General features: G+C 45.7%; 2 protein-coding genes across 3 annotated transcripts; one reads left to right on the forward strand and one right to left on the reverse strand.

Moving 5' to 3' along the window:
• Positions 1 to 84: 84 nt before the first annotated feature.
• On the reverse strand, positions 85 to 2,702 carry PIGC (phosphatidylinositol glycan anchor biosynthesis, class C). 2 transcript variants are annotated; one of them, XM_012657780.1, is made up of 2 exons: positions 2,619 to 2,702; positions 85 to 1,485 (listed from the first exon to the last, which is right to left on the reverse strand). In XM_012657780.1, the coding sequence occupies exon 2, from the start codon at positions 1,272 to 1,274 to the stop codon at positions 381 to 383; it is 894 nt and encodes a 297-aa protein (XP_012513234.1). In that variant the 5' UTR covers positions 1,275 to 1,485; positions 2,619 to 2,702; the 3' UTR covers positions 85 to 380. The 2 variants fall into 2 exon arrangements, with proteins under 2 accessions (XP_012513234.1, XP_012513235.1); XM_012657781.1 differs by having other exon boundaries at positions 85 to 1,436; positions 2,619 to 2,696.
• LOC105821092 (chromosome unknown open reading frame, human C1orf105) lies at positions 2,282 to 24,381 on the forward strand. Its single transcript, XM_012657719.1, is given in 8 exon segments — positions 2,282 to 2,471; positions 2,637 to 2,875; positions 3,676 to 3,761; positions 7,248 to 7,338; positions 14,204 to 14,278; positions 18,723 to 18,794; positions 21,156 to 21,216; positions 24,236 to 24,381. Coding segments are annotated over 8 exon segments (960 nt in total).
• The last annotated feature ends 1,216 nt before the right edge of the window (positions 24,382 to 25,597 follow it).

The following is a 25,597-nucleotide window of genomic DNA, read 5'->3' on the forward strand; positions in this document are numbered from 1 at the left end:
ACACACACACACACATTCTATTCACCATTCACTCCTCATGACCCTTCTGCCTGCCTTCTGCTTACAGAAAAATCATAAGACAACTTGATGGATGTGTTCTTATTTTTTTAATAGAAACCACATTACGTCATTTGTTACTGCAGATAATAAATGAGAGGCAATAATTCAAGGGGGCCCCAGAGAGCTTTTTCATCCACAAAATAACAGAAAGGATAAGCACCTTCACCATCCAAGAATTTGGTAAATCTTTTTCTTTTGATTTCCGTTCGCTCACCCACACCAGCATGCTGCTTCCAGAATGGAACTCTGTCTTCAAATTTTATACTACTTAGGAGGCTAGTCTATTGGTTTGCCTTAATAATGTGATGGAGGTCCCTAACTCATCTGAGGAATCTGGACAAGTCTTCTTTGATTTCAGCTTCATCCCAAGGTCCATGAATGTTTTCTTTAAAAAGCTGCAGGCGAATGAGGTAGTAAGGACAGAGACATGAGATGGAAATCAGCAGCAGGGCAAAGAGTATGGCTCCCACAACACTAATGGACAGCAGGCCTCCCAAGGCTGAAAACGCAAACAGCAGAGTGACCCCCACATAGCTGCGGGGAGTACATGCCTTCAGTTTCTTCTGTAACATGGGCCACAGGGCAAAAATCTGGATGGCAAAGGTCACCATGATGAAGGCATGCAGGGACTGGGGAAGGCGTGAGGCCAGGCAGACAGAAGCAAAGATGGCCATGTTCAAGGACAGTGTGCTGGACACAATGGCAGCATTGGCACCATAGTCGAAGAAGATGAGGTGGCCTAACAGCATGAAGGCTGACATGGCATAGATGGTGTCAGTGCTGACAGACTCTGTCAAGGTCTTCAGCACTGGCGAAAAGCCGTAAGTGAAAGTAATGAAGACGAGAGCGCTCTTCAGGTCAGCCCACCGGGTCCGCCCACTCTTCTCCCGTCCTTCACCTCCATCGAGAAGATCAAACAAAACATACCCAATCAGTGAAGAAGCCAGGCCAGTCCCAAAAAGCCACTGGGGGGCCAGAACACCCTCATCCATGTACCACCAGATAACCACAAAAACACAGACACTGCACAACTGCTGTATTACCACGCTAGACTCAAATACTACAGCCCAATACTGGTATTTCCGAGCATAGATGTTTTTCCGGAGTTCTTCCAGGAACCGCTGGTCCACGTAGTTATCAGGGAAAGGCTGTCGCTCATACAAGACCTTCTGCCACTTGGCTTCCTTGGTGTTAGTTACAGGTTGGGCACACATTATCCCTTCCCTCAAACTCAGGCCAGTTCAATCTCTTTCGCAGAGGTCCATGTGGTTCATTCTTTACGAAGTTTTGAAACAAGACCTCTCTGGAAATTCCATGCTGTGGTTGATATTCTACCGACCTTTCCTTGTTTTCAAAGGCAGCAACACAGGCTAGGCCTGCAATAGATGAGTTTGTTCTCTGAGACAGGACAATACAGCCAAGTTCCTAGAAAAAGAGAGACTATGAACCTATGAAAGTTGTGAAAGATCACAGGTAGGACTGAGTTAAAACTAAACCAACTCACTTTACTAAAAGTCTGAGCAAAATGTATGTGGTGGCCATCTTATAATTCGGAACATTAAAACTGCATTTCAAGTTTTTAAATTATAATCCTTGAATAATAAAAGCTATGTTAGCTATCACTTATTGAGTGGCTGTATGTCAAGTACCTTATGTATCTTCTTTCACTAAATCTTCGAAACCTTGCAAGTTAATATTAATCCCATTTTAGTTAAAAAAAAAAAAAAAAAGCTGAGATTCAAATTGCTTAGTACTTTGGCCTAAGGTAACAGAGTGGTGTAGGATTCGAACCAAAGTCTGATCCCAAAGCCTGTTCCTCACATCGTACCTCACTCTAAGCCAGTTCTTAACTCAGGGGTTCACACAGCCCTGCATGCCTATATCTGAAGTTGATGCAAATTTATAGGGATAGAATCCATACCTTTTATTGGGTTCTCAAAGGATGTTATTTTTTAGTTACTTATCTAAAGACAACAGTAAACTGCACAACACTGAAAGGCACGAGCTCTAAGGTTTATTTAGCCAAAACCAAGGACTCAAAGAAACTAAAGATTTTTCATCTATTACCTGAGTTTAACATCCTTTAAAGAGCCGTCATTCTACTTAAAAGAGCGAAACTCTTTGTGAGGATCGAAAAAGATAATCATCCCTTTTTCACAATGGGAAACTAAGAATCAGAAATACTCAGCTCCTCCAGCAAATCTGAGAAAAACAAAAATTCATGTTGCCCGACCTTATTTCTTCCACCGAGACCACGACAGGTTTTGCTTTGCAAGCTACACACCCTGGAGCCCCCTTCGCTGCAGCAGGGACCCCGGCCCGGGAATCTCGGCCGCTGCCGGGGCTCGAGGGTCCGCAGAGCCAAAAAGGGCAACGCTCGCCCGCAAGATGGGGAATAGGGCTGGGCGAGGGTAGGAAGTGTAGAGCAGGGTGACCCGGGAGCGCCCCATCACCCGCCGGGCCTCCGCCGCCCGCCGCCGCCCCTCACCCAGCCTCGGGCCTGCGGGGGAGCAGAGGAGAAGGAGACCCGGAAACAGTGACCGCCACACGGAACCCACCTGCCCGTGAGCTCCTAGGGGTGCGCGGCCGGCGGAGGGCGGCCGTCCGCCTCCTTCCCGTCCGGGGCGCCGGGGGTGACGACTGCGGCCGAGCACTTCCGGGTCCGCCACAACCTCCGCGGCAAGAGCGCCCTGCCCAGGCCGGAGGCATCGTGCGGTCGCTGCTGCCCCCTTCTGGTTGCTCAGAGGACCTCCGAGCTCCTCTTCCCGGAGACCTGCCCCAAGAGGAGAGCAAATCCCCAGCAGAAAGACAAGGGGTTTGCCATTCAGAGGGCTGGGGAAGGCAAGAGTAGACAGAGAAAGAGGCCGGGCTGGCAGAAGAGAAGAACAGCCACTTTTGTGGAGCTCCTGTCGTTAATCCAGGCCCTCAGCTAGGGACTTCCCATGCCTCCATGCGTTCATTAGACAGATACCCAGCGGGTTCAGCGCTGTTTTTGGTGCATGATACAGCAGTAAATGAACAGATAAAAATCCCTGCTCTCATGGAACTCTCTCGTGCATTGACCTTTACACTGATAATACAAATTCCCTTCTCATAGTGGACAAATCTGAGGCTCAGAGAAGCTGAAATTTGTCCAAAGCCAGGTATCTGGGAAGTGGATGAACAAAGATCAATACCCTGTTGTCTATAGCTTCAAAGCTTGGTTCTTTTTTTGAGGGTGGAGGGCCCTGTGTCTGAAAACATAGCCAGAGGCTTGGGACAGAAGATTGCTAATATTCAGCTGAGTTCATGGAAATATTAGCGGATGTATAAACAGATGGAAGTAATAAAAAGCAAAGTGAAACACAGGATATAGTGGAAACAAAAGTCAAAAAACATGAACCCATTGACTAGCTGTATGACCTAGGGCCAATCACACTATCTTCATCTGTAAAATGGAGATGACACTATTTGCTCTTGGCTACTTTATAGGATGCTTAAAAGAGTCAAATATAAAACGTTTTGTGAAGTGTTGACTGCTATATGGCTGCTATTAGCTTACTTTGGTCATTGTCATGATAGCAGTGGTCAAGTGTGATAAATTATGCAAAGTGATCTCTTTCCATTTCTCTCCAGGCTTCTGTTCCAAAATTTGACAAGGTTCCTTGGCTTAGCGAAGCCAGCCTCGTAAACAAGCCACTAGTGCTCAGCATCCCCAAAAGGTAACCGCTCAGCCACTGAGGGCAAAGTCTTCAAGAAAGGTCTTAGAGAAGATGATTTCTTAAGGCATGGGGGCAATTATCAGAGGCACACATCCGATCAGTTGAGAAACCCTAGTCAAGTGCTCACAAAACAGAAATGTCCTGAGTTTCTCAGATAAAAGTGAGAAATGGGTCTGGCTAGAGGAGATGAGATCCCAAGTAACCTCCCTTTCTACCACCACCACTCAACATGTCAGAGAATCTTGCCCCTAGACACTGCCTCTGAAAACACTTCTGTCCTCTTCTTCACCCAACTTTTCTCCTCTGCTTCAGTTTGAAACTTTCAAATTTTAACCATCAGAAGTCTAAAACCAGAACTTCCCATCTTTACAGAGTAGCAACTATCCGTATCTAACCTTGAGGCACTCTCCTCCCCCTCATCAGTCTCACCCCTCAAACACACCGCTGCAGGACACACAGTTCTGATTCTCAAATTTGGAGGAAATAACACGTATAGGGAGCGTTTCAGCTGCCACTGAAATTGGGGTCACTCATTCCTGATGAAGCGGCTCCTAGGTGTGGTGACGCACCCCACTCTGGGAAGAGGGAGTGGAAGGAGGGCTGTGGGGGGTGAATGGGAGAAACCGGAGGCACAGAGGCAATTCCACACGTGATCACAGACTGAAAAGCGTTGGCTCCCTGGCAGGTGAGGCAGCTTGCTAGAAAGGTGAGACTCTCCGAAAAGAGTCTTTCCTCCTCTTGGTAACCACGGTAACCACCGTGGACCTTCCCGCCCAGAGTAAGTGACTCTTGATGAGGGCTGGCCCGTCGCTCTCTCCGCAGCCCCACTTCAGAAAGACACACCTTTGCTTTGTCTACTGCACCTTTTTTTTTTTTTTTTGAGACAGAGTCTCACTGTGTTGCCCGGGCTAGAGTGCCGTGGCCTCAGCCTAGCTCACAGCAACCTCAAACTCCTGGGCTCAAGCGATCCTCCTGCCTCAGCCTCCCGAGTAGCTGGGACTACAGGCATGTGCCACCATGCCTGGCTAATTTTTTCTATATATTTTTAGTTGTCCGATTAATTTCTTTCTATTTTTAGTAGAAACGGGGTCTCGCTCTTGCTCAGGCTGGTCTCGAACTCCTGAGCTCAAACGATCCTCCCGCCTCAGCCTCCCAGAGTGCTAGGATTACAGGTGTGAGCCGGCCTCTACTGCACCTTTTAACAAACCACATTCTCAGTAAGCAGTCAGACAGTTTGATGTATTTTCAGAACAAAATACACAAATGCTTTCAAGTGTTTATTGTTCAGCTTTGTTATCTTTATATAACTTTGAATATTTTTAAAGCAGGTAATCCAGAGGTCCAATAAACACAAAGGCTTGTTTAAGAAATAAAAACACTAAGTGGCATAGTTCTTATGAAGTGTTGTTAGCACTTCAAAGATCAGTATGAGTAAGGACAGTCTAGTATCTTTCCCCTGGGGGTGGGGCACTAACTCACACGCCATGACCGTCAGATGGGTGGCGTTAACGAGTACAGCCGGCCGGATGTAGGCTGCGGTGGATGGGAGATCACCCCCTAAGCAAAGGGCACAGCCTGCCCTCTGCCCCAGCCAGCGTGGCCTGCAGGTGTGTGAGTCCATTTGGCCAAATGTGTTGATCTTTCTAACAGTACTAGAAATCCAGCTATGTTATGTGAGGTTACTGGTGTTTGGCATCTAATAGAATAGCATCCCACCATCCCATGCTACCCCCGGCTCCCTTGTTCCCTAGTTCTAAAGCCTTGGCAGACTGTGGGGAGCAGGCAGCAGGGAGCAGGGCAGGCTCAGAATACAACGGGGCATGCACAGCACCTGCTCCCGTTCACAGAGTGTCAGAGCAGACAATCTGTCACCAGCCAGCTAGAAAGGGAGGGGCCTGTTTTCCCTCCAGCCAGCCAAACTTGAGCTAGCTTACAAGGAGAAATCACCGAAGATGAGCAGTGAAGCTCTATTCGTCTTTATTCTGAGAGGATCTGGGCAGCAATCTCAACCCTTGTCTAGAGAAATGGAGCTTACCTGCCTCACAAGAATTCTAAGATAACAAGACAGTATCCGTGAGGTGCCCTGAGCTCTCAGGAGGACAAGACGGGAATGCCAAGTCTTTTGAAAGGATGGTTCGCTTAAGTCTCAACCATTCTTAAGGATTAGAAACTTCTCTTCTGGCAGAAACTCTGGCTTCCAAGCTGTTTATTTGTAGCACAACCTTTTTTCTGAAACTTTGAGGGAAAGTTCTCAATGTACTTGGAGTGTTACATAGCCTTGGGCAAGCAGTTCTAACGCAGAACAGTCTGGAAAAGATAAAGGAACATTTAGTGCACCGAGCTGAGAGTACCCCCAACTGCGAAACCCACTTGCGGGGCTGGGGCGGGAGCAGCTGGGCCCTGACGGGGGGCGCCCGTGCCCACCCACTGCCTTTGAGGACTCTCAGGTTGGCCTGACCGTGTTGAGCCACGCTCATCTTCAGTCTCCAAAGCCTTCAGGTCGTGCAGAGGTCCTGTTTATATTAAGATTACTGTGCGCCGAAGCAGCCCTAAACCGGCCTCCAGGCCCCTCCTGGTCAGCATGTGGGCGACAAGTCCCAGGCAGCCTGTTCTCATATCAAAGGCAAAGTCCACGAGGGAGCTGGGGTCAGACCCCCCTCTCCTGGTCTCACAGGGCCCAGGGAAGTGGTGAGGAGAAATGAAACAATAAATGCCTCAGGAACACCGAACGTTTTGTTGTCAGGGAACAATGAACAATGAAATCTTTCCTCATTAGTGAGCAGAGGCGTTCTTGGCAAAACTATCGGCCCTCTGAGTTTCCACGTCTTACGTGCCGGGGCAGACACAGCGCTGCACACCCAGACGCGCTATGGTTGCCTTGGCCCCTTACACGGCAATGAAATGAACCACAGGGGCAGGCGAGGCAGGTGGCAGGCAGGTCACGCTGTGGAGAGAACCAGTGTTGTTCCTGCGGCGTCACTGCTTCACCTGCTAACTGGAAAGAGAGAATGTTCCAGAGGAAAAGAGTGGTGGGAGGGAGAAGACGTTCCGTGGGAGGAAACAGGTGGACTGTTTCTGTGTGCAGGGACACACACATACTCCTAGAAGGCAGGCCAGCCACGGAAGGACAGGCACTAGTTGAACAACAACAGCTTTAACGCAGACCTTTCCGAGGAGGAGACCTGGGGTGCGTTTCACTTGTGACGCATCTGCTTTCATGAACAACCTGTTTCCTGCCTTATTTGTACACTGTCTGATAATCCAGAACTAGCGTTGGTTAGTGCAGAACAGAAGGAGCAGAGAAGCCAAAGTGACACAGGAGCGCGAAGCCATCTTCGGGGAGCTGCTAAATGGCCTGAGCCTTCCAGAACTGCGGCGGGAGGCAGCGCGCCGGGGGTGTCCCCTGTGTTCTCTCCGAAACAACCAGGGGCCTGGCTCTTCGAACCGGGGCTGTGGTTCTAACTTTCTCTTGTTCTGGTTACTCAGATCTCTTCACTCGTCCGCCACCTTTCCGACTCCATCCAAGAGGGGTGTGAAACTGCCAATTTTGTTTCAAGTTCCAGATGTCTTATCTCAGGTACTCAAATTTTTTAATTGAAATAAAACCAGTAGCAGTTCTAGGATGACATAGGATGTGAATACATTTTTTATCTGCTTAGCACAGCCCCGTGCCTGGTATATCGTCAGTGTTCGAGAAATATTTGCTGAGTGAAATGAATGAGCACCACCCCCCTCGGCCTGTCTCAAGTGCCCTGGGGCCCCAGTCCACTAGAATTAAGACTAAAGACATAAGGTTAGAATCATCAAAAAGGGGGGAAATTAAATATAGAGGACTCTGTATCCCCAAGATCTTCAGGACTGTTTCTCAGCCTGTTTGGAACCAGTCCTTGTTTCTGGAGTCTTTAACCCCTTCCCCCAGTTGGTTATTTCTGTTACATTAAAAACTCCTGGCCGGGAGCGGTGGCTCACGCCTGTAATCCTAGCACTCTGGGAGGCAGAGGCAGGTGGACCGCTTAAGGTCAGGAGTTCGAGACCAGCCTGAGCAAGAGCGAGACCCCCGTCTCTACTAAAAATAGAAAGAAATTATCTGCACAGCTAAAAATATATATATAGAAAAAATTAGCCGGGCATGGTGGCACATGCCTGTAGTCCCAGCTACTCGGGAGGCTGAGGCAGGAGGATCGCTTGAGCCCAGGAGTGTGAGGTTGCTGTGAGCTAGGCTGACGCCACGGCACTCTAGCCCAGGCAACACAGTGGGACTCTGTCTCAAAAAAAAAAAAAAAACTCCTCATTTTCCCTCTGCCTCCCAGAGATGAGCCGTGACTGGCTGCCGGGTGACACTTGGTGGCACTGTGCGGCACAGCGGCTTCTGGGGCGCCTGTGCAGTCAGCACCGCCCTGAAGTGGAAAGAGGGATCACTCACGATATAACCAGATTCTTCACCTGAACACTCACGCGTTGCTCACAGAGCTGTTGCAGGCGCTGCCCGAAACGGTGCTCCTAAAGCATTTGGCACAGCGCCCTGCCCGGCGTGAGAACTCAGTAAACGTGAACCGCAGTTCCAGGAGCCCCGGTGTCAGTCGACAAACGCTTACTGAGCCCGTTTCATCTGCTTTAATGCAGATACAGAGATGAGTAAGGCAGCTACGGCCTACACAAGTGAGTGGGCAGACGGGACAGGGACGCGACAGCCCCGTGTGCCTCAGAGAGGGGGCGCAGCGCTTGCAGGAGAGGTGGGAGGAAAGGTCGCCTCCGGGTTGGGGGGGCAGGCAGGGTGGAGCAGGGGAGCGAGTCGAGAGCAAGCGGCGTCCGCACTGGGTCTGGAAGGTACATTTTCACAAGCGGAGGGAAGAGCCAGGGGAGGACGAAGAGCTGCAAAGACTCTCGGGTGAAGGGGAGAGTGTCAGCGAAGAGGTGGAGACTGAGAGCGCAGCAAAGGCTTGAAGAGCATGGAAGAGTCATGGGCATCCGTGGAAGGGAAGCAAGGAGGTGGGTGAGCCCCCCTGGAGCGCAGAGGACCCCAAAAGCCAAGAGCAGTGAGGAGACATTCCTGGTTTTCAGTACCGCAGTGTCAGGGTCCCAGCTATGCTTGAGAGTCACCTCTCCGTTCCCCTAACGCCCTGCACAGGCAAGTAGGTAAGAGTGGCCACCATGCCATGCCCCGGTGGAGGTCAGGCGGGGAGGCAGGACTGGCCTGGCAATTGCTACAGAACCAGCAGGAAGCCTCGCAGTCCCCGAGTCTCTCTGAAACTTCCTACTTAGACAGGCTCCCACCTGCTGCCGAACGCCTCCCGGTCCTGGGTTTGCTCTGGGTCTCTGCACGGTGGCAACCCAGGCACTGAGCCGCAGGCCCCGGCCTGGCTGCAGCGAAGGACGCGGAAAGAAAGCACCAATAACGACGGGGGAAGTGAAAGGCCACCCTCCAGCAGGGCTTAGCGTGGCTGCAGTAGTCAGGGCTGGCCACTAGATGGCAGTGAAGAGCAACGGCTTCCCGCCGCGTGGCCAATCGGCCGGGGGGAGGCCACATGGGTAGACCGAGACGGGTCACAAATACGCTGCCCCTACTAGGAGAGAGCACAGGTACCTCGCCCTCATCCCTTGGGTGAGAGAGAGTCACCCTTGCAGATTGGAAAGGCAAGTAGGAAACCTGGGATCCTTGTTCTGTTGGGGCACCAGGCAGGTACCTCAAGTCAGACCCCTGCATGCCACGCAGACCGCTTCAAATCCGAATCCGGCCCCCAGTGTCTGCTGCGAGCGTGAGGCCTGCACGCGTCTGCGTTGAGGCAAACACCGGCTCAGCCAGCAGCTGCTCCTTTCTGGAAAGATACTATGTTGTGTCTCATGGGAGTGGAATGTCCTGTGGACACTATCTCTCCCTTCATCCTCCAGATCAGGGACCTGCCGAGAAGCTGCTGGCAGTCCTGCAGGAGCTAGAGGCCGCAGACCCTGTGCGTAGGCACAAAGGTCCTGCCACCTGGCTCCCTCACTGTCACAGGTCAAAGAGCAGAACTTTGAACACCGACTGGCCAAGAGGCCTTCCTCCCCGGCCCAGGAGCCGCCGGGCAGAGGCAGGTGTACGCTGCCAGGAGCCGTGCTCCCTGATGAACAAAGAGGAGACAGGCTCCGAGACACAACGACAGGGAGAAGGAGACAGACAGCAAGAGAGAGAGACACACACACACAAAAAACACGAAGAGGGAAACAAAAGGAGAGGCAGAGCTGACAAAGAAGAAAAGCGGTAAATGGAGACAAAGAAATGAAGCTAAACATTTCCTCATTTAAACGTTTACTGTGGAGAGGCCTCTTCATTAGTCACCACTTTCACCCGCCATTTCCAGGCATTGACTCATGACTCCTTGAGATGCTGAGAAATAGGAAGGTGCGTCGCAATAGGCAGGTGATTGGGCCGAGAGGTGACTTGCACGGTGATCCAGGGCCAGGCAAAAGCAGATGTCTGTGGGGGACACGGAGAACTGCAGCTGGAGACCCTAAAACACCTCTGCCACTTGCTTGGGTTGAGTGGAAATTAGCTGGAGCTCCTCAGTTATTAGTAGGTTACAAATGTCCTCCACGAATGCCACCACACCCCCCCATCCCTGCCCCCACTCCCCTTCCACCCACTTTGCTCTGGGTTTGTTGTTCCAGTCTAATGAGTCAGAATAAAGACGAAAACATTATTTAATTTGCTTTTAGAAGACCTGTTACTAAAAGCTCTGGCTCAAAGATTGTGCAGTAGCACAGGCACGGATGGGAAAATGTATAGGATGGTGACGACCGACTTCCTCACTGCTAAGAACTCTTTTTGTAGTTTCTCTCCCATTGACCCTAAATTCTGAAAGCTCGTGACCACCAAGGAAACTACCTCATATACTCCTAAGTCCTTTTTATATTTATATTGTTTATATTGATCAAACACATATAACTACAAACACAATTTTTAAGGAGAAATAGTAATGAACACCACTGACCTGAAATAGTAATGGTAATAAAAATCAAATGTAATAAGTCTGGATGGTAGGTACATGGCTGGCTATTATTTTTTATATGTTTAAAATTTTTCCTAGTGAACAGTAAGAGTGTTTTGAAACTATATTCAGCTTTATTCTTTAATTGAAATGGCTGGTATTTTCAGATAGAAGGAAAATGTGTAACTATCGTTAGGTTTTTTTGGAACATTGAAAATAATTCTCTGAGCACTGCTTTTTGGACTCTACATGGTATAGAAATAATTACGCCTCCATATGAGTCCTAAGCGTCCGCTCTTCTTGAGGAAAGGTAGTCTGTCTTGGACTCTTTAAACTTTCTAGCTGACTGAAACTAAATAGATGTGTTATTGCACAAATCTCTTACCCTTTCTGGGCCGCAGTTTCCTCACTGGGTTAATTGAAAGTTGAGCCAGGTGGCCTCTGCGGTCTCTCTCAGGTAAGAAATAGAAAGGAGAAAAGGAACAGAGGTGTCGAGGGGCAGGAAAGAAGCTGATCTGTCCGTGCTTTTCACGTCGTGCTTGGGAGCCCTTTTCTAATCACCAGCTGGTGCTTACGGTTTCAGTTTTTCTGTGAACAGGTGTGCGTGGGGGCGGGGGGCGGGGGGAGAGAGAACATGGAGGGAGAGGGGGAGGCAGAGAGCGAAATAAGTTTCTCTGTTTCTTTACCAAGGATTCAAGAAGGTCAAGGACTTGGGCCATGCGCCAGCTCTTAGAAACCTCAGCAGATATTGTCCTCAGATGTTAGGATGTTTCCAACCGTGAAGTGTGGAGGAACAGGCCTTGGCTTCTGGGACTGGCCGAAATCTGCATTTTGCCTTGGCCAGGCCACAAATAGGTCGCTGTCACTCTCCCGTCACAACTGCCATCTGCAGTCCAGAGGCCAGCTGCTTGGAAAAGGAGAGTCCCACTAACATTTCAGTGCCTCTGCCTCTAGATGTGGTAGAACCCGAGGCTTGTGCTGTGAACCTGGACAGTTCGCTCTCCATTCTGCTACTGCTGCCGAGCCGGCCTTAAGGAAACCAAGAGTGAGACGGGAACGCTGCAGAGGAAAAGACCTTGGTTTGGGGCTGGGAAAGAAAGCAAGACAGAGTGGAGGAAATGAGGCCTGCGGAACATGGAACCCCAAATCATCCACTTTGAACTTGCAGATCACAGCTGCCCACCGTGTCTCCCCAGTGTGCTCTCCAAACGCAGAGGGTGGAGTAGCCAATAGTGAGTCTGAGGTGGAGTACAGCCGCAGATCAATGATCGGGTTGCACCTGTACACGTGAAGCCAGGACAGGATTAGAGTGGCTCCTTTGTCTTTTTGTCCACAAAGACCATCCTCAGTAAGGAAGGAGAGGCCCAGAGAGTTTACATTATTGACCGAAGTTGCTTAAGCTGCTCATAGACCCAGGTCTGGAATAGAGCTCTTTGGGCTCCCAGCCAGTGCTGTTCCCCGCACGTTACGTAGACTGAATTGGTTGTACTACAACACTAATGTCCTCTGACCTTTCCCTGAAGGCAGTGTAATAACAGTGATCTTCATGCACATGTGTATTTTGTGTTTTAGGTATACATATGTCGATTGCGCCCATATTTACAGCTGATAAAATGCTTACAATGACTCATTCATTCAACCAACATTTGTTGAATATTTACCATGCGCCAGATTCTATGATAGGTTCCAGGAACACAAAGATGTGTAAAACATTGTCTTGCGCTTAAATAACTCTCAGCCTGGTTGAGAAAACAAACACATTTAAAAAAAAAAAAGGAGGATAACAAGTAGGGGAGTACAAAATGCAAAGAAGCTACACCAAGTCTGTGATGCAATCAGAGAAGCAGACACCCACCTTAGGTTGGGGGTGGAGGCGGGGGATGGTAGGAGAGGCAGGAGAAAGGTTTTCGGAGAAAGTAACGTCTACGCTGCGTCTTAAGGGGTGAGGAGTCTGAGGAGTTAACAAGCCCGGGTAGGACAACATATAAATCCCTTCATTCTTCAGGGTCCAAGGGATGACGGTCGTCATGATCACGGTGATCCGCCATCACATTTACAGTTGTCATTAACCTACCAAGGTCTTGCCCCGCACCTTGGAGATCTCACGGATAGATTTGTTGCTTGATTTGCAAAGAACTCTGAGATTCTGATCCCTGTGCGGTCTAATAGTATCCTTATGCAGAAACCAGAAGTCTGGAAAGGGTGAAGGAAATAATTGTGGGGAAGACAAGAACCTGCTTCTAACTCTGCTGAAAACAAACCTGCCCAAGGATTGTCCCACACCCACCTGCCCCGTCCAGGTCTTCCTAATCCCCTCAGACTGAGTGAAAATCCACTTCTAGAAGCCTTTCCCGAACCCTCCAATCGGAAGTGGTCTCTCTCTCTTCTGAAGACCCAAAGGTATCATTGCCTTTTCTGCAGTATTTCGTGCATCCAGCCTGGAATAACAGTTGCAGAGAGGCATCTTAGTTTCAGACCTCAAAGAAATGAAGGCTGGACGGGGAACCTGAGCTGCAGGGCCTTACCACAGCCAGGGTGTCAGGGAAGACACGGTAGAAAGTTAAAGTGGCCCGAAGCCGAGGAATCAATACGTGCAGACTCTTCCTCTCTATCTCCCACTCCACCCCTCCTCCCACCAGACAATCTGGTCTGAAGCTGACGTGCTAAGTTATTTTTCATTTTGTTGCACAGTGTTTCCTGGGCTAGGAACACCCTGCTCTCGCCTTGTTCACCTCACAAACACCTACCCAAGCATTACCTGTTCTTTTAACCCTCCCCAGACCTTTCCTCTCCATCCCACCTCCCGGTCAGTTCCGTGAGCGGTTTCAGTTTCACTGTGGCCTCAATATATTTCCACCATAGCACCTTCTTGGTACACAGTCTGCGGGGTGGCAAGCAGCTTGGGGTCAGAAGCTGTGTCTTATTTATCTCAATGTCCCCAGTACCTAATGGATGGGCAAAGAAATGAGTTTGTGTTCTTCTCGTCTTCCTCAGGGCCAGAAACTTTGCCTCACAATGGATGTTTGTTATTGAATGAATCGATCTAGTCATTCACACTCATACTTTGCCGTATCAACCCACAACATTGTAATACTGAGTAGATTCTTTTAAACGCCCTGTGAAAATGAAGTATATTTTAACTGTTTGTCAAAAGAATCCAACTTTGTCAATACTTTTCAGTCCTCAAACCCAAGTGCCATTGGTCTCTCACAGGAGGAAGCTGCTCGCAGACCAGTCCAGCAAAGGTCACTGTAGGAGCACACCCCAGCCGCTCCCCGTGCTGCAGAGATATTCCTCCTCTTCCTGTTCCCCACACCTCCTCCCTAACCCCTTTCTGAACCTGCCCCCAAATTCAGCATCCACCCTGGGCGGGGCTCAGACCCAAGTGCCCATCTCTGTTTTTTTGGAAGACGCCCCCCCTTTGCTGCCCCAGGCACCCAACCATTTCCTCACCTCTCTGTCTCTCTTTCCCGTTAGGCCAGAAGGAACCAGAGTGACTCCATACTGCTCAGAAACAAGCAGCTGTGCTCCACATGTCGAGAAATAAATACAGTAGGTGTCGTTATCTCTGGGGGCGACAGAGATTGGCATGGACACCCCCAGGACACAGCACTACCCTTCCCCAACCAAAGCCCTGGGGAGAGGGACAGTGATGGGGCCTCTTGTGGGAAAGGCCTTGATAAAGGCTGCAAATGAGGAACTGTTGGTCCTGGGAGCACCATCGACTGACACGATTTGGTAAACCTTCCCCATTCCAACTGACCCAAAGTGAACCACGATACGTGGGCCAGAGTGGAAGAGACCAGCCACTTCACCCGCTGCACCAAGAGGCTCGGGAGGTTATGGAGCTGCCTCTCCCTGCCTAACAGCCCCAGCGCAAAACAGATGCACACACAATCCTTCTCCACGATTGCAAGAATGAAACAAACAGCTTAACCTTTGGGTTTATCATTAATTTAGTCAGCACCTCAGGAGAAAAGCTGGAGAGAGAGTCTATAGTACTTTCTAGCTGGTGGGGGTGGGGTGTCTCCTGCCCTGGATAGGTATAACTGGGAGTGGGGAATCATGGTAGGGGAGGAGTCTTAGGGAAAGAAAGGAGGAGAGAAAGGGGGATGTGGAAGGAACAAACTCAAACCTCTGCAGTCTGCAGGTTGCTGAAGAAAGAGGCCTGACTCAGGAGGGACGCCACACCAAGTTGGAGTTAGGTCTTGGGTTAATTTAAGGATTAGGGTTAGAGTTAGGATGGTTATTAGGGTCAGGGTAGGGATCAGGCTTGGGTTAAGTGTTAAATTAGTAAAGTGGTTAGGTTTAGTGCAGAAGTTGGGGGAGGTTCTCTTTAACTCTGATATCCTATCATTCTCCTTTGACTTGGGGAGGAAGGCAGAGCTAAACGTGCTTAAGAGGAAGGGCAAGGAGTGAAAGAACAAGAGGAGACATGAAAGAGGCTCTTTCACTGAGTTCATGGCAAAAGTGCTTCATGCGAGTAGGATATGGAAAAGAGCAGCAATCATGTAAAATTTTTCTGTGGAATTTGGAAATGTAACTGAGGCTTCTGGCAAAGCTGTATCTGGATATTGCAATCTATGTTCATTGTCTACATGATTCATGGTGTTCAATATTAGCATTGGCTAAAGTCTGGGAAACTAAGATTGGGATTTCTCTTGGTCTTCTTCCTAGAATCACTTGTGTCCGCATTTGCAACGCACTAACCCCAGGCCTAGGCTGCCCCTGGCCAGCTGGCACACTTGGGACATCAGCAGCTGCCCTCTTTCTCAGACCTTGTCTCTGACCTTTGCGCTTGTCCAGACCTGACAGGAGTGGAACCACACGCTGTAGTTTTACCATCTGCCACAGCTTCTAAAAGGAAGATCCTCAAACATAAAAGCGCTTAAGGACCCTTCCCCACTGCTGTCAGAACCTGGTGGGAAACTACAGAAAGTTAGAAAATAAGCATGAAATACCCTTGCCTCATGTTATGCAGTAGCACCTCAATGTCCTGCCAGGGGAAGGGATTGAAGACCTGCTGTGGTCACTAGGCCACCCCTCCTTTCTCAGCAGTGAGTTGAATGGAGATTCTGGGGAAAATATAAAAAGACTCCTAGGTATAGGTGGGAACTTCCTCAACATAACAAAGAACATCTATGTAAAACCCACAGCTGACATCACACTTAATGGTGAAAGACTCCAGTCTTTCCCCTAAGATGAGGAACAAGACAAAGATGTCTGCTCTTGCCACTTCTATTCAACATTATACTATAGGTTCTAGCCAGGGCAATTAAGACAAGAAAAAGAAATAAAAGCCATCCAGATTAGAAAGGAAGAAGTACAACTATGTTTATTTGTAGATGGCATGATCTTAAATGTAGAAAGCCCTAAGAAATTCACACACACACACACAAAAAACTATTGGAGCTAATAAATGAGCATAGCTGGGATTTAGGATATAAGATCAATATACAAGCATTAATTTATTTCCATGTACTAGCAATAAACAATCCAGAAATAAAATTAAGAAAGCAATGCCATTTATAATAGCATCAAAAATATACTTAGGAATAGATTTAACAAAAATGCAAAACTTGTGCATCAACAACTATAAAATGTAGGAATAAATTAAAGATGCAAATAAATAGAAAGAACCTGTGTTTATGGATTGCATTACTTAGTATTATAAAAATGACAATACTCCCCAAATTGATACATAGATTCAATGTAACCCTTCTCAAAAATCCCAGATGCCATTTTTGCAGAAATTGGCAAATATATCTTGAAATTCATATGGAAATGCAAGAGATCCAAAATAGCCAAACAGTCTTAAAAAAGAAGAACCAAGTAGCAGGATGTGTACTCCTGGATTTCAAAATTTACCACAAAGCTACAGTCAGGTTTATGTGGTACTGGCATAAGGATAGACATATAGATTAATGGAATAAAATTGAGAGTCCAGAAATAAGTTCTTACATTGACTTTTGTCAAGGGTGCCAAAACAGTTCAATGAGGAAAGAGTAGTCTTTTCAATAAATGGTACTGGGACAGCTGTATATCCACATGCAAAAGAATGACGTTGTACCTCTCCCTCACACCATATACGAAAAAGAACTCAAAATAGATAAAAGACCTAAATGTAAGAACTAAAACAATAAAACTCTTAGGAGAAAACATAGACATATATCTTTGTGATCTTGGATAAAGCAATGGTTTCCGAGACATGACACCCAAAGCACAAGCAGCAAAAGAATGTAGATAAATTGATCTTCATCAAAATCTTAAACTTTTGTGCTGCAAAGGACATCATCAAGAACATGAAAGATAACCCAAATATTTGAAAATCATAGGATAAGGGACTGTACTAGATAAGGGACTAGAATCCAGAATATATCAAGAACTCTTACAACTTAACAACAAAAATACAAACATCCCAATTCAAAAAAAAAAGAAAGAAAGAAAAATAATAATTAACACACACACACACACAAAAAAAAGTGAGCCAAAAATTTGAATAGATATTTCTTCAAAGAAGATCTACAAATGGCCAATAAACACATGAAAAGACGCGCAACATCTTGAAATGCAAATCGAAACTACAATAAAGAATAGAAATAGTGATAAACCTGATGGCGAGCGAAGGGAAAGTAAATATCAAGGAAGTATTTCTGGAAAAAAAAGACTATTTGGGGTTTTTAAGAATGAAAAGGAGTTCACCATGATACACTTTTTCTGAGAATCACAAATGCCATCTTTGGCAGCTTTGTTCTGATGTAGGCCCTGTAGCCCACTTCATGCATACAGTGGTACTAGCTGGATTTGGGAACTTCAGAACAGGGATCATGCTATTCAGGAGGAGGTTGAGAGTTTCCTGCATCTTTCCTTGGAGAAGAGCCAAGAGGAAATTTTAAAATTTTGAAAAATGGCAGAGTCTATTTCTGGCATATTCTCACCCCCTTGTAGGTTCTCACTGAAGCCTTGCTACCCCCACTCCCCCCAAATGTTCCTTGTTACCAGATCACCCCTTCTTCCCCTCCTCCAGCCTCCCCTCAGCTAATGAGTTAGGAGAACAATCTGATTAAATGTGGCAGGTGCTTGGCATTTGTGTAGACTTAATATTCAGGTTTTTACTATTTTCAAGTACGTCTAAAGGTCCTTGACATGTTGTAATTTTCAACTTTGTTGTGTCATAAATTTAAATGAGTCACTTGGTACAAGTCACTCAGTGCGCAGACCAGCTGAACACCTGCACCCACATCCTTGTGATTATCATTTCATTGTCATAGCTACAGTAATTTTTAAGAAGTAATGAAAAATGCTTCTTAGTGAAAACACACTCTCAAACGAAAACCAACAGCCAGTGCCAGGAACAAATTTGAAAAAGCTGAAGAAAATTCCGTTAAGTATTTATTAAGCAAAAATACTGTAACTGTACATTGATTTTAGCCCTTCATGAAGGACAAAATTAAAATTTTCAAGTGTGCTCCAAAGTGGGCTCATTCATTCACTAATTCGATCAAACAATATTTCCTAAACAGGCACTGTGTTGGGAGTTGGAAATACAAAAATAGAGACATGGTCTCTGCCCTCACAAAGCTGAAAGTCTTTCGGAAAAGCCAGACGTTAAGCAAGTAAATACAATATAAAGGTTATGAGTATTTTGGTAGAGGATGCCCTGAGAACATGAGGCAGAAGACCACCAGACAATAGTCCAGGAGTCAGTAGTCTCTGTGAGAAAGTGAAAGTTAACCTGAGACCTAAGAGTGTGTGTGTAGCAGGGAGGGTATTTAAACAAACAGATTTCAGAAGTTTACTAATTTCAACTGATAACTGGGGAAGAACAGAGACTCTGTGACTTGAGCACAGAGTGATACCCTCTGGTGCCTGTCACAGAAGGATGCATGAGCAACTTTGATATCAAACACAACTCCAGTTCACTAAGGTGGTACATTATTCACTTACATCAGAATGCAGTTATGGGCAATGTTCTAAATGAGACTTTCTTCCTCAGGTACAACCAAGAACTATGATAATCCCAGATGGTCTGAAACTATCCTTTGAGAATTTTATGAGTCGTAGGTAAGTCAAAGATTTAAATCAGGACATGACTTTAATTCTAGTTACATTTGAAGACACAGGATAGTGGACTGAGAAGCATAGCAAGTAGAACGTTTAGGGAATGGGCTCCTTGATTGGTTTCATTTTCTGGTTAAAAAAGATAATTAGATCAAACAAAATATTCACCCTTTTGCTCAAATGACCTTTGAAACTACTGTAGAAAGTAGAGTCTTCCTTTTCACCTTCACAAGAACCGCATGAGGAATAGGATAGGAGATTTCTTTGATAACTTGGGTAGAACTAAATACAAATTCTCCATATAGGTAGCATACTAATTCACAAGATCTGGGAGATTACACATAACCTATCCTAAATCCAAGGCATCCTCTACTACTTTTTAGTAACTAAAATTTTCTTATCAGTTTGTTTAGCTGTCATTTATAGCTTTCTTATCAAGATCAAGTATAACAGAAATAAGATTCAATGAGAATTCTGATTAGTTGGTTTTTCAAAGTTTTTTTTTTCTGTATTTAACAATCAGACAGGGAATAAGGACTCGGTTTTTACTTTGTTAAAAAAATCAAAACATGGACTCACCCTGGATAAGGCATAGACATAGGCTGACTCTCATTGCAGTAGAGGGCTGGAATGTGGGCATATAGTCCGCCTCACATATGTATGACCAACCACAAATGTTAGATGTGATCTAATGGAAATACTTAATTTTTTTCCTCATACAGAGAACAATAATGTGGGAAAATAAATAGGTCTCTCTGTACCCCTATGTTTCACAGTGGGAGATATTCTGATTCCTTTTATGACCTTAGGACCACGTGTTCCAGATTGATGTATAAACTCAGATACATTGAAACCATGTACCTGGTGCCTGGACCAGGAGGAAATGGCTATTTGGCCAGTACAAGCTCCAGCATTAATAATATTTACCTATGTTGATTTTGTACTTTTAAAGAACTTTTGGTCATCATAAAAGCAATTCTAATAAATATTCTCTATGGACTTTAAGTGAAAAACTGACTATCTAAAATCAGAGATTTCTAAGCAAAAATTCACTCTTCTATGACATTGACTTTTGAAATTTCTTGCTCCCTTTTATTTGTCTTGAAAGTTTCATACTTTAAGCCCTAAATCCTAGAGCATTAATGGTTGTATTTTAAACAAATAGCTCTTATCCCTTTAAAACTAAGACCAAGGATTGAACCAGTCCTAAAATCATGTCAACACTAACCAGAAGTATCATTAAATTGGCTATTATATATTTTTTTCAGTGTAGTGAGGGAAAGTGTACCACTTCTGTTTGAGACTTAGCTAGAGTGACTATAAAGCAAGGTCCTGTTTCTGTTTGTAGCTTATAAAATCTGTTCTCATAGTCTTTGTCTCACTACATAGATAGATAAGTGGAATTGTCCTCGCTAATAGTTTTTTAAAAGTGACTTTAATTATAGCCATTTCAGGAATGAAAATAGTGTTTGTTGAATGGAAGGGATGAAAAAAAGAAGGAAGATAGGGAGAAGGAACAAGAAAGGAAGGAAGAAAAGATATTAATAGAAGGATGGATAAATATTTGTTGGATTGTAGAACACACAGATTTTAAATGATTCAGTCCTGAAAATACCCCTTCCCTCTTTGCCCAAAATGGATAATAGGAGGGGTTTTTCTTTCTCTTTTTTTCAGTCCTCCAATGGCAATTGAATAAAATAAACTAACTGAACTGGTCACATTTTTGGTAGCAAAGCAAAAATGATCTCGGAAGATCATTGTGGAAGTAGCAACCATTAAATGAGTGGAGAGCCTTAGATAGCACTTTAAAGTTCACAAATTTCTCACCCTTTTGAAATTAAGCAATTTCAAAAACCACTTAGAAATGGTTTGGGCTCATACACTTTTTGGTCGAGGGTCACTTCCACAGTGCTGGCCACCAGGAGAAATAGGATATGATCAGGACATTTTCTCTAAAATTGGAAAATTCTAACCAAAATATTTTCTCAGTTTTGCTCTTTAAGAGTAGATTACCAATCTGGAAGAGTTGTTACTTTTTTTCTGGAGATTGGGGAATTCTTTCCTTAATACTTCCTATTTCAGACTATATAAGTTCTGAAAGTGGATTAAAACATTTTCAAAATGAAGGTTTTACCAAAATGCATGAAAATATCAGTAAGTAGAAAATATCATTAAGTAAAAGGCGCTGCAGAAGTAGCATCTTTGGACCATCATCTCCCACTGCCGTGAAGCGGCCTGATCACCAGCTTCATAGGTGCTGCATTCAAGAGACCACCTGTGGTTTAAAATGTATAAAGACACATTCCTTGCAGCCAAGCCCTAGCCAATTAGCTAATGGGTTTTCTTGCCTCTTCCAATCAGAATGAAGAGTCTTCACCAACCCAAAGCCCGGACTGTACCTAAACCTTCCCATGAAGACATCTCAAAAGGTTTGCTTTCTTTTAGAGTACTTGTGCATGAAACATACTGTGCCCAGGGTAGTAGAATGAAGAGTTTCATCCCTGAAATAATCTCTAAATTTCCTGAGCAGATTCCCATTCTCATCCCTTTTTCTCTCATCCCTTTACCTTTGGACCTGCTGGGGTTGGTTCCCGGCCCTCCCTTCACTCCAGCCCCACCTGTGCCCTCCTCAGGCCTCACTTGTCCCTCCCCTGCCCTCTCCCCGCCACATGGCTCTGACCAGTAATCCTCCTGCTGAAGACTTTCCATGGAGATGGGGCGGAAATGAGATGCAAGTCCCTCCACAAGCAGTCCTGATGGCACCGATCAACATGGGGAGGGAACCGCGTCTCCTCACCCCTGGAATGGCTTCACCGAGGCCCTGGACCTTTCACCGCTCAGACTCCCTAGAGTGCCTGCCTTCCTCCGGCAGCTGCCCGGTGCTATTCTTGTCTTCGCTTGCTGTTGACAGAAACAAGGAACGCGGCTCTATCCCAGGCTTCAGCATTGACCTAAGTCTCATTCTTTAGAGAACGCTGGGCTGGTGACGGTGGTAGTGGGCCATTCTCTGGGGTGATATAATTCAAGGGTTTAGTGCTGCACAGTCTGTCACTTTAGTGACTTTGTCCATCTTCTCATTTGCTCCCATATTAACTGAAGCCACCTGAAATTTTTCATTTATTTGATACATACAGTAAGGAAAATTAAGATTATTTTCTTCACTTTATACAGATGGGAAAGTCTAAGCTCTATCCTGGGAGGTTGCAGGGGAGCTACAGCCAGAACTGAATGGAGAAGGCATCTAGAAAGGAAATTTGAGGACAGAAGAGATGCCTTGAGGGGATGCCAAAAGGGAGTACCAGAGACTCGAGTAACAGCTGGGGTTTGGAGATACCCACTCGAGTGCAGTGAGAAGCTGCCAGCCCCAGTGAATCACTTCTTGTGTATCCAAAAATATTGGCCTAGTTCCTGGCTCTCGTTTAGCCAAAGTGGAACCAAGAGCCTAGAGCTAAGAGAATCCACCTGATGAAAGCTGCTTACTCTGCTGTCCTCTGGTCTGTGACCACCTTATTCACCTGAAGCCGAGACAACACTAGAGATGGGCGTGAGCAGTTGGTTTCAGGGTTATCTATATTCATTCTGAGTTTCCCTTGGACCTGGATTTTTTCAGACCTGTCTTGCAAAGGAATGAATCAACCACACACACCCACACACACACACATACTTTCTCTCTCTCTCTCTCTCTTACATGCTTTTCCTTCAGCAAAAATATTTATTTTCTGATACTATAGGACAGTGCACCACTATGCCTTTCACCAATTTATTAGTCCTGGGAGTGTGCTTCAATTAGCAATTTAAGAGCTAGATGTGGTGTGCATGGGGACAGTACGTGATATTCTTGGATGACCCTGATTCTTGCCCATAGAGTCCATCCTAAGACAACAATCTTGGAGGTGGGACTTCAGGGAGCGTGGTTGTAAAACTGGCTAGGAGCTAAAGCGTGGCGAATCTACTGTTGGTTCCAGTTGTGACTCTTCTGAGTTGACCTTTGCTCTTGTGTGTGATCTCTGAGGTCATGGAAAAAGCACTAGCCTAGGAGTAATGAGACCTGGGCCTGAATCCCTATCTTGCTGTATAGGCTTGGCCTCCATGTTCCCACCTGTGAAACCAGAGTAGTTGTTTTGTCCCACTGAGAACTAGACATTCAGCACAAGCAGCCTTCGCCATTGACCAATCCAGGAAAACTGCTGATATAGCCCTAGCTCCGCTGGTTTCTACAGCTGAGACACGTCCATGCTGCAGTTATTGTTCTTATTGTTGAAGCCACCACCACCTGGGCTGTGTTCCCTGTGGACATGCTACAAATACCAAGTGGCTGATTCGTCCCAGAGAACATTACTGCCAATGATTGCCTAACTCATCTGTTGGTCACAACAGTAATTTCTAGCATTTTTCAGGATTCAGCTAAACCTTACATATTATTGATAATCTTTAATGAGAACAAAATAAACAGAAAGAATCTATCTCTACAAGAGATAGGAATTCTTTCTGGGTTCATGCATCTTTGGCCAGATCCCAGAATCCCATGATACTCAGAGGTTCCTGGTCTCAGTAAACATTGGTACAGATGCTAACCATCTGACTCGGGCCTACCACTGCACAGTGGCAAGAGATGGCACGAAGACCACTGGGTTAGGGTTAAGGATATCTGGGTTTGGGTCTTCAGTCCATTAGTGCTGTAACCCTGGGCTGCTGTTTCCTCTTCATTACAGTCATGAGAGTAAACTGGGTCCAGATTTGAGATCTGGTAATGTCTCTAGCTCTCATTCAGCTGGACCTTGTTCTCTGGAGCTTGTTCCAGAGAATTCAGGGCTCCAGTGCCCTTAGTTATTCAGCAATTCCCAATGGGAAGGGATTATTTCATGCAGTGATTTACTCTTCTTCAATCAGTATGTCTTTTGGCAAAATGGAACATTAACCCACTTTCTGTAAATCAAACCATATTTGAAGAAGTGGTCAGGATGGTAAGAGGTCATGATGGTTTCAAGAACCCTAAAATAAATTATTTCATAAAATGCAGGTTTATTTTGAAATGAAATACCTTCTCTCCCTACTCTACCCCTACTCTAGCCTTTTTTGTAAGATCATATTTGTTTATTTTTTTAAAAGAACAGAACTATATGTGTGTCCCTGAAAAGTCTCCTGAGAATTGAATCCTCTTTTCCCTTTGATTCATATTACACCTCCAGACATGTTTCACCTCTATAATTTAATTGGCAATGACTTCTAATATGTGAGTTTTGTCTCTAGGTACTCCTTTTGGCCTCTTTGACAAGATGTATAAAAGCTTAAATGTCATGTGGGATAAGATGATTTTATTCAAAGAATTTCTTATGTGAATTTCGAATCTGTTTTATAAGGTTTGGTGGCCTTTGGTTATTTTGAGTTGCTTTAAGAATAGAATCTAAGTAGCTCTTGTCCTTCCTTCCTTTGTGCACCGTCCTCCAGACAGCGTTCACTACAGACTGCCCCTTCTGGGCCCCAGGACAGCTGCCTTCCATGGACTGCTGACAGATGCCTACAACACTTTGCAGGCGACGCAACCTTCTGCCTTGCCCAAAAAGGAACCAATGGGCAAGACAACGAGGAAGTGAGTAGTCAGAGCTCATCACCCTCCAGACTCACAGAGAGAAAACAACCCACCAAGCCACTCTCTGACTCTAGTACTTTCTCCTCACAGTTTTCTTCTCCTCGTAAAAAGATGACTTAATTTTGCCTTCCTAAGAGTTGCTGGTATTCTAGCTCTTGCCACCATCTTCTTACTCACTTCTCCTAAAGACAAACTGGTTTCATTTATATACAGATTTATTGATTAAAATGGAACATAGTGAATGTCTCTCATTTTATTTTGTTAAGGGCTCTTATCTATGTTAAAATGGACAACATACTTCTGTTTCTAAGACACAAATTTTTGGTGAAAGTTATCTCAGCTCTTCCTTCACAGCAGGGGCCAGAGAAGGCTCCAGAAGGTCCCTCTTGGATTCAGCCTATTTAAGAATAAAGGAGAGAAAGGGAGGTCACCCTTCCATCATTGTCTCTGGTAGATGACGGAGGATGCTATGATATGATGACTGGAAATTGACAAGTGATTAGCTGTTGGGACCCTCGAGCACAGGAACGGTGCCTTGCCTTGCCTTCCTCGCATCACCTCCTTTAGTGCCTTGCATATATCAGATGTTCAGCTAATCCTTGCTCAGTCAATTCCATACCAAGTGCTTGTATTTTGTAGTTTGGCTACTTTAGTTTGAGGATATATGCCTCTAAATCTGTCCCGGTCCTCTAGATCTGTCCTGGTCCATGTGTCTGCAGTGTAAGAGAGACAAAAGAAAATTCTAGGCTCTTAAAATTATATTTACGGGCACATATGTTCCGTGCTCAGCTTCAGAAGGGTTTATATAAAAAAGGACCCTTTTTCTGGTTCAAGCTGGTGTTTGGGAAAAAAGAAAAACCAAAAAAGGCCCACTTTGTTCCTTGGGAGACAATGGCCTTCTGGCATCCCAAGATCCTGACTTAAATGGACACTGGACCTGCACGGGAGAACCAGCCTCTGTGCCAAACGTATGTGAAGAGTGGACTTCAGAACTCTCGAACAAATCTCCTGAACTCAATTCTTACACAAAACAAAGAAACCCAAACAAACAAACTAACAAACAAAAATCGAGAAACTTGTTTGGTTGCCCTATATTCCTGGTAGGCCATGTTTCTTGGTTTCAGAGAACTCCCAAAACAGTGCCCATGAATTCTGATCCCATTTCCGATAATCGTTGAAGGACAGACATATCACAGATCACAATGTTTTCTTCTTCTTCT

Source organism: Propithecus coquereli, unplaced genomic scaffold (genome assembly GCF_000956105.1).
Source record: "Propithecus coquereli isolate 6110/MARCELLA unplaced genomic scaffold, Pcoq_1.0 Scaffold56, whole genome shotgun sequence".
NCBI lineage: Eukaryota > Metazoa > Chordata > Mammalia > Primates > Indriidae > Propithecus > Propithecus coquereli.

Bases quoted from the DNA above. Each gene is read 5' to 3' on its own strand.
- PIGC (XM_012657780.1), bottom strand. From the start codon at position 1,274: ATGTGTGCCCAACCTGTAACTAACACCAAGGAAGCCAAGTGGCAGAAG.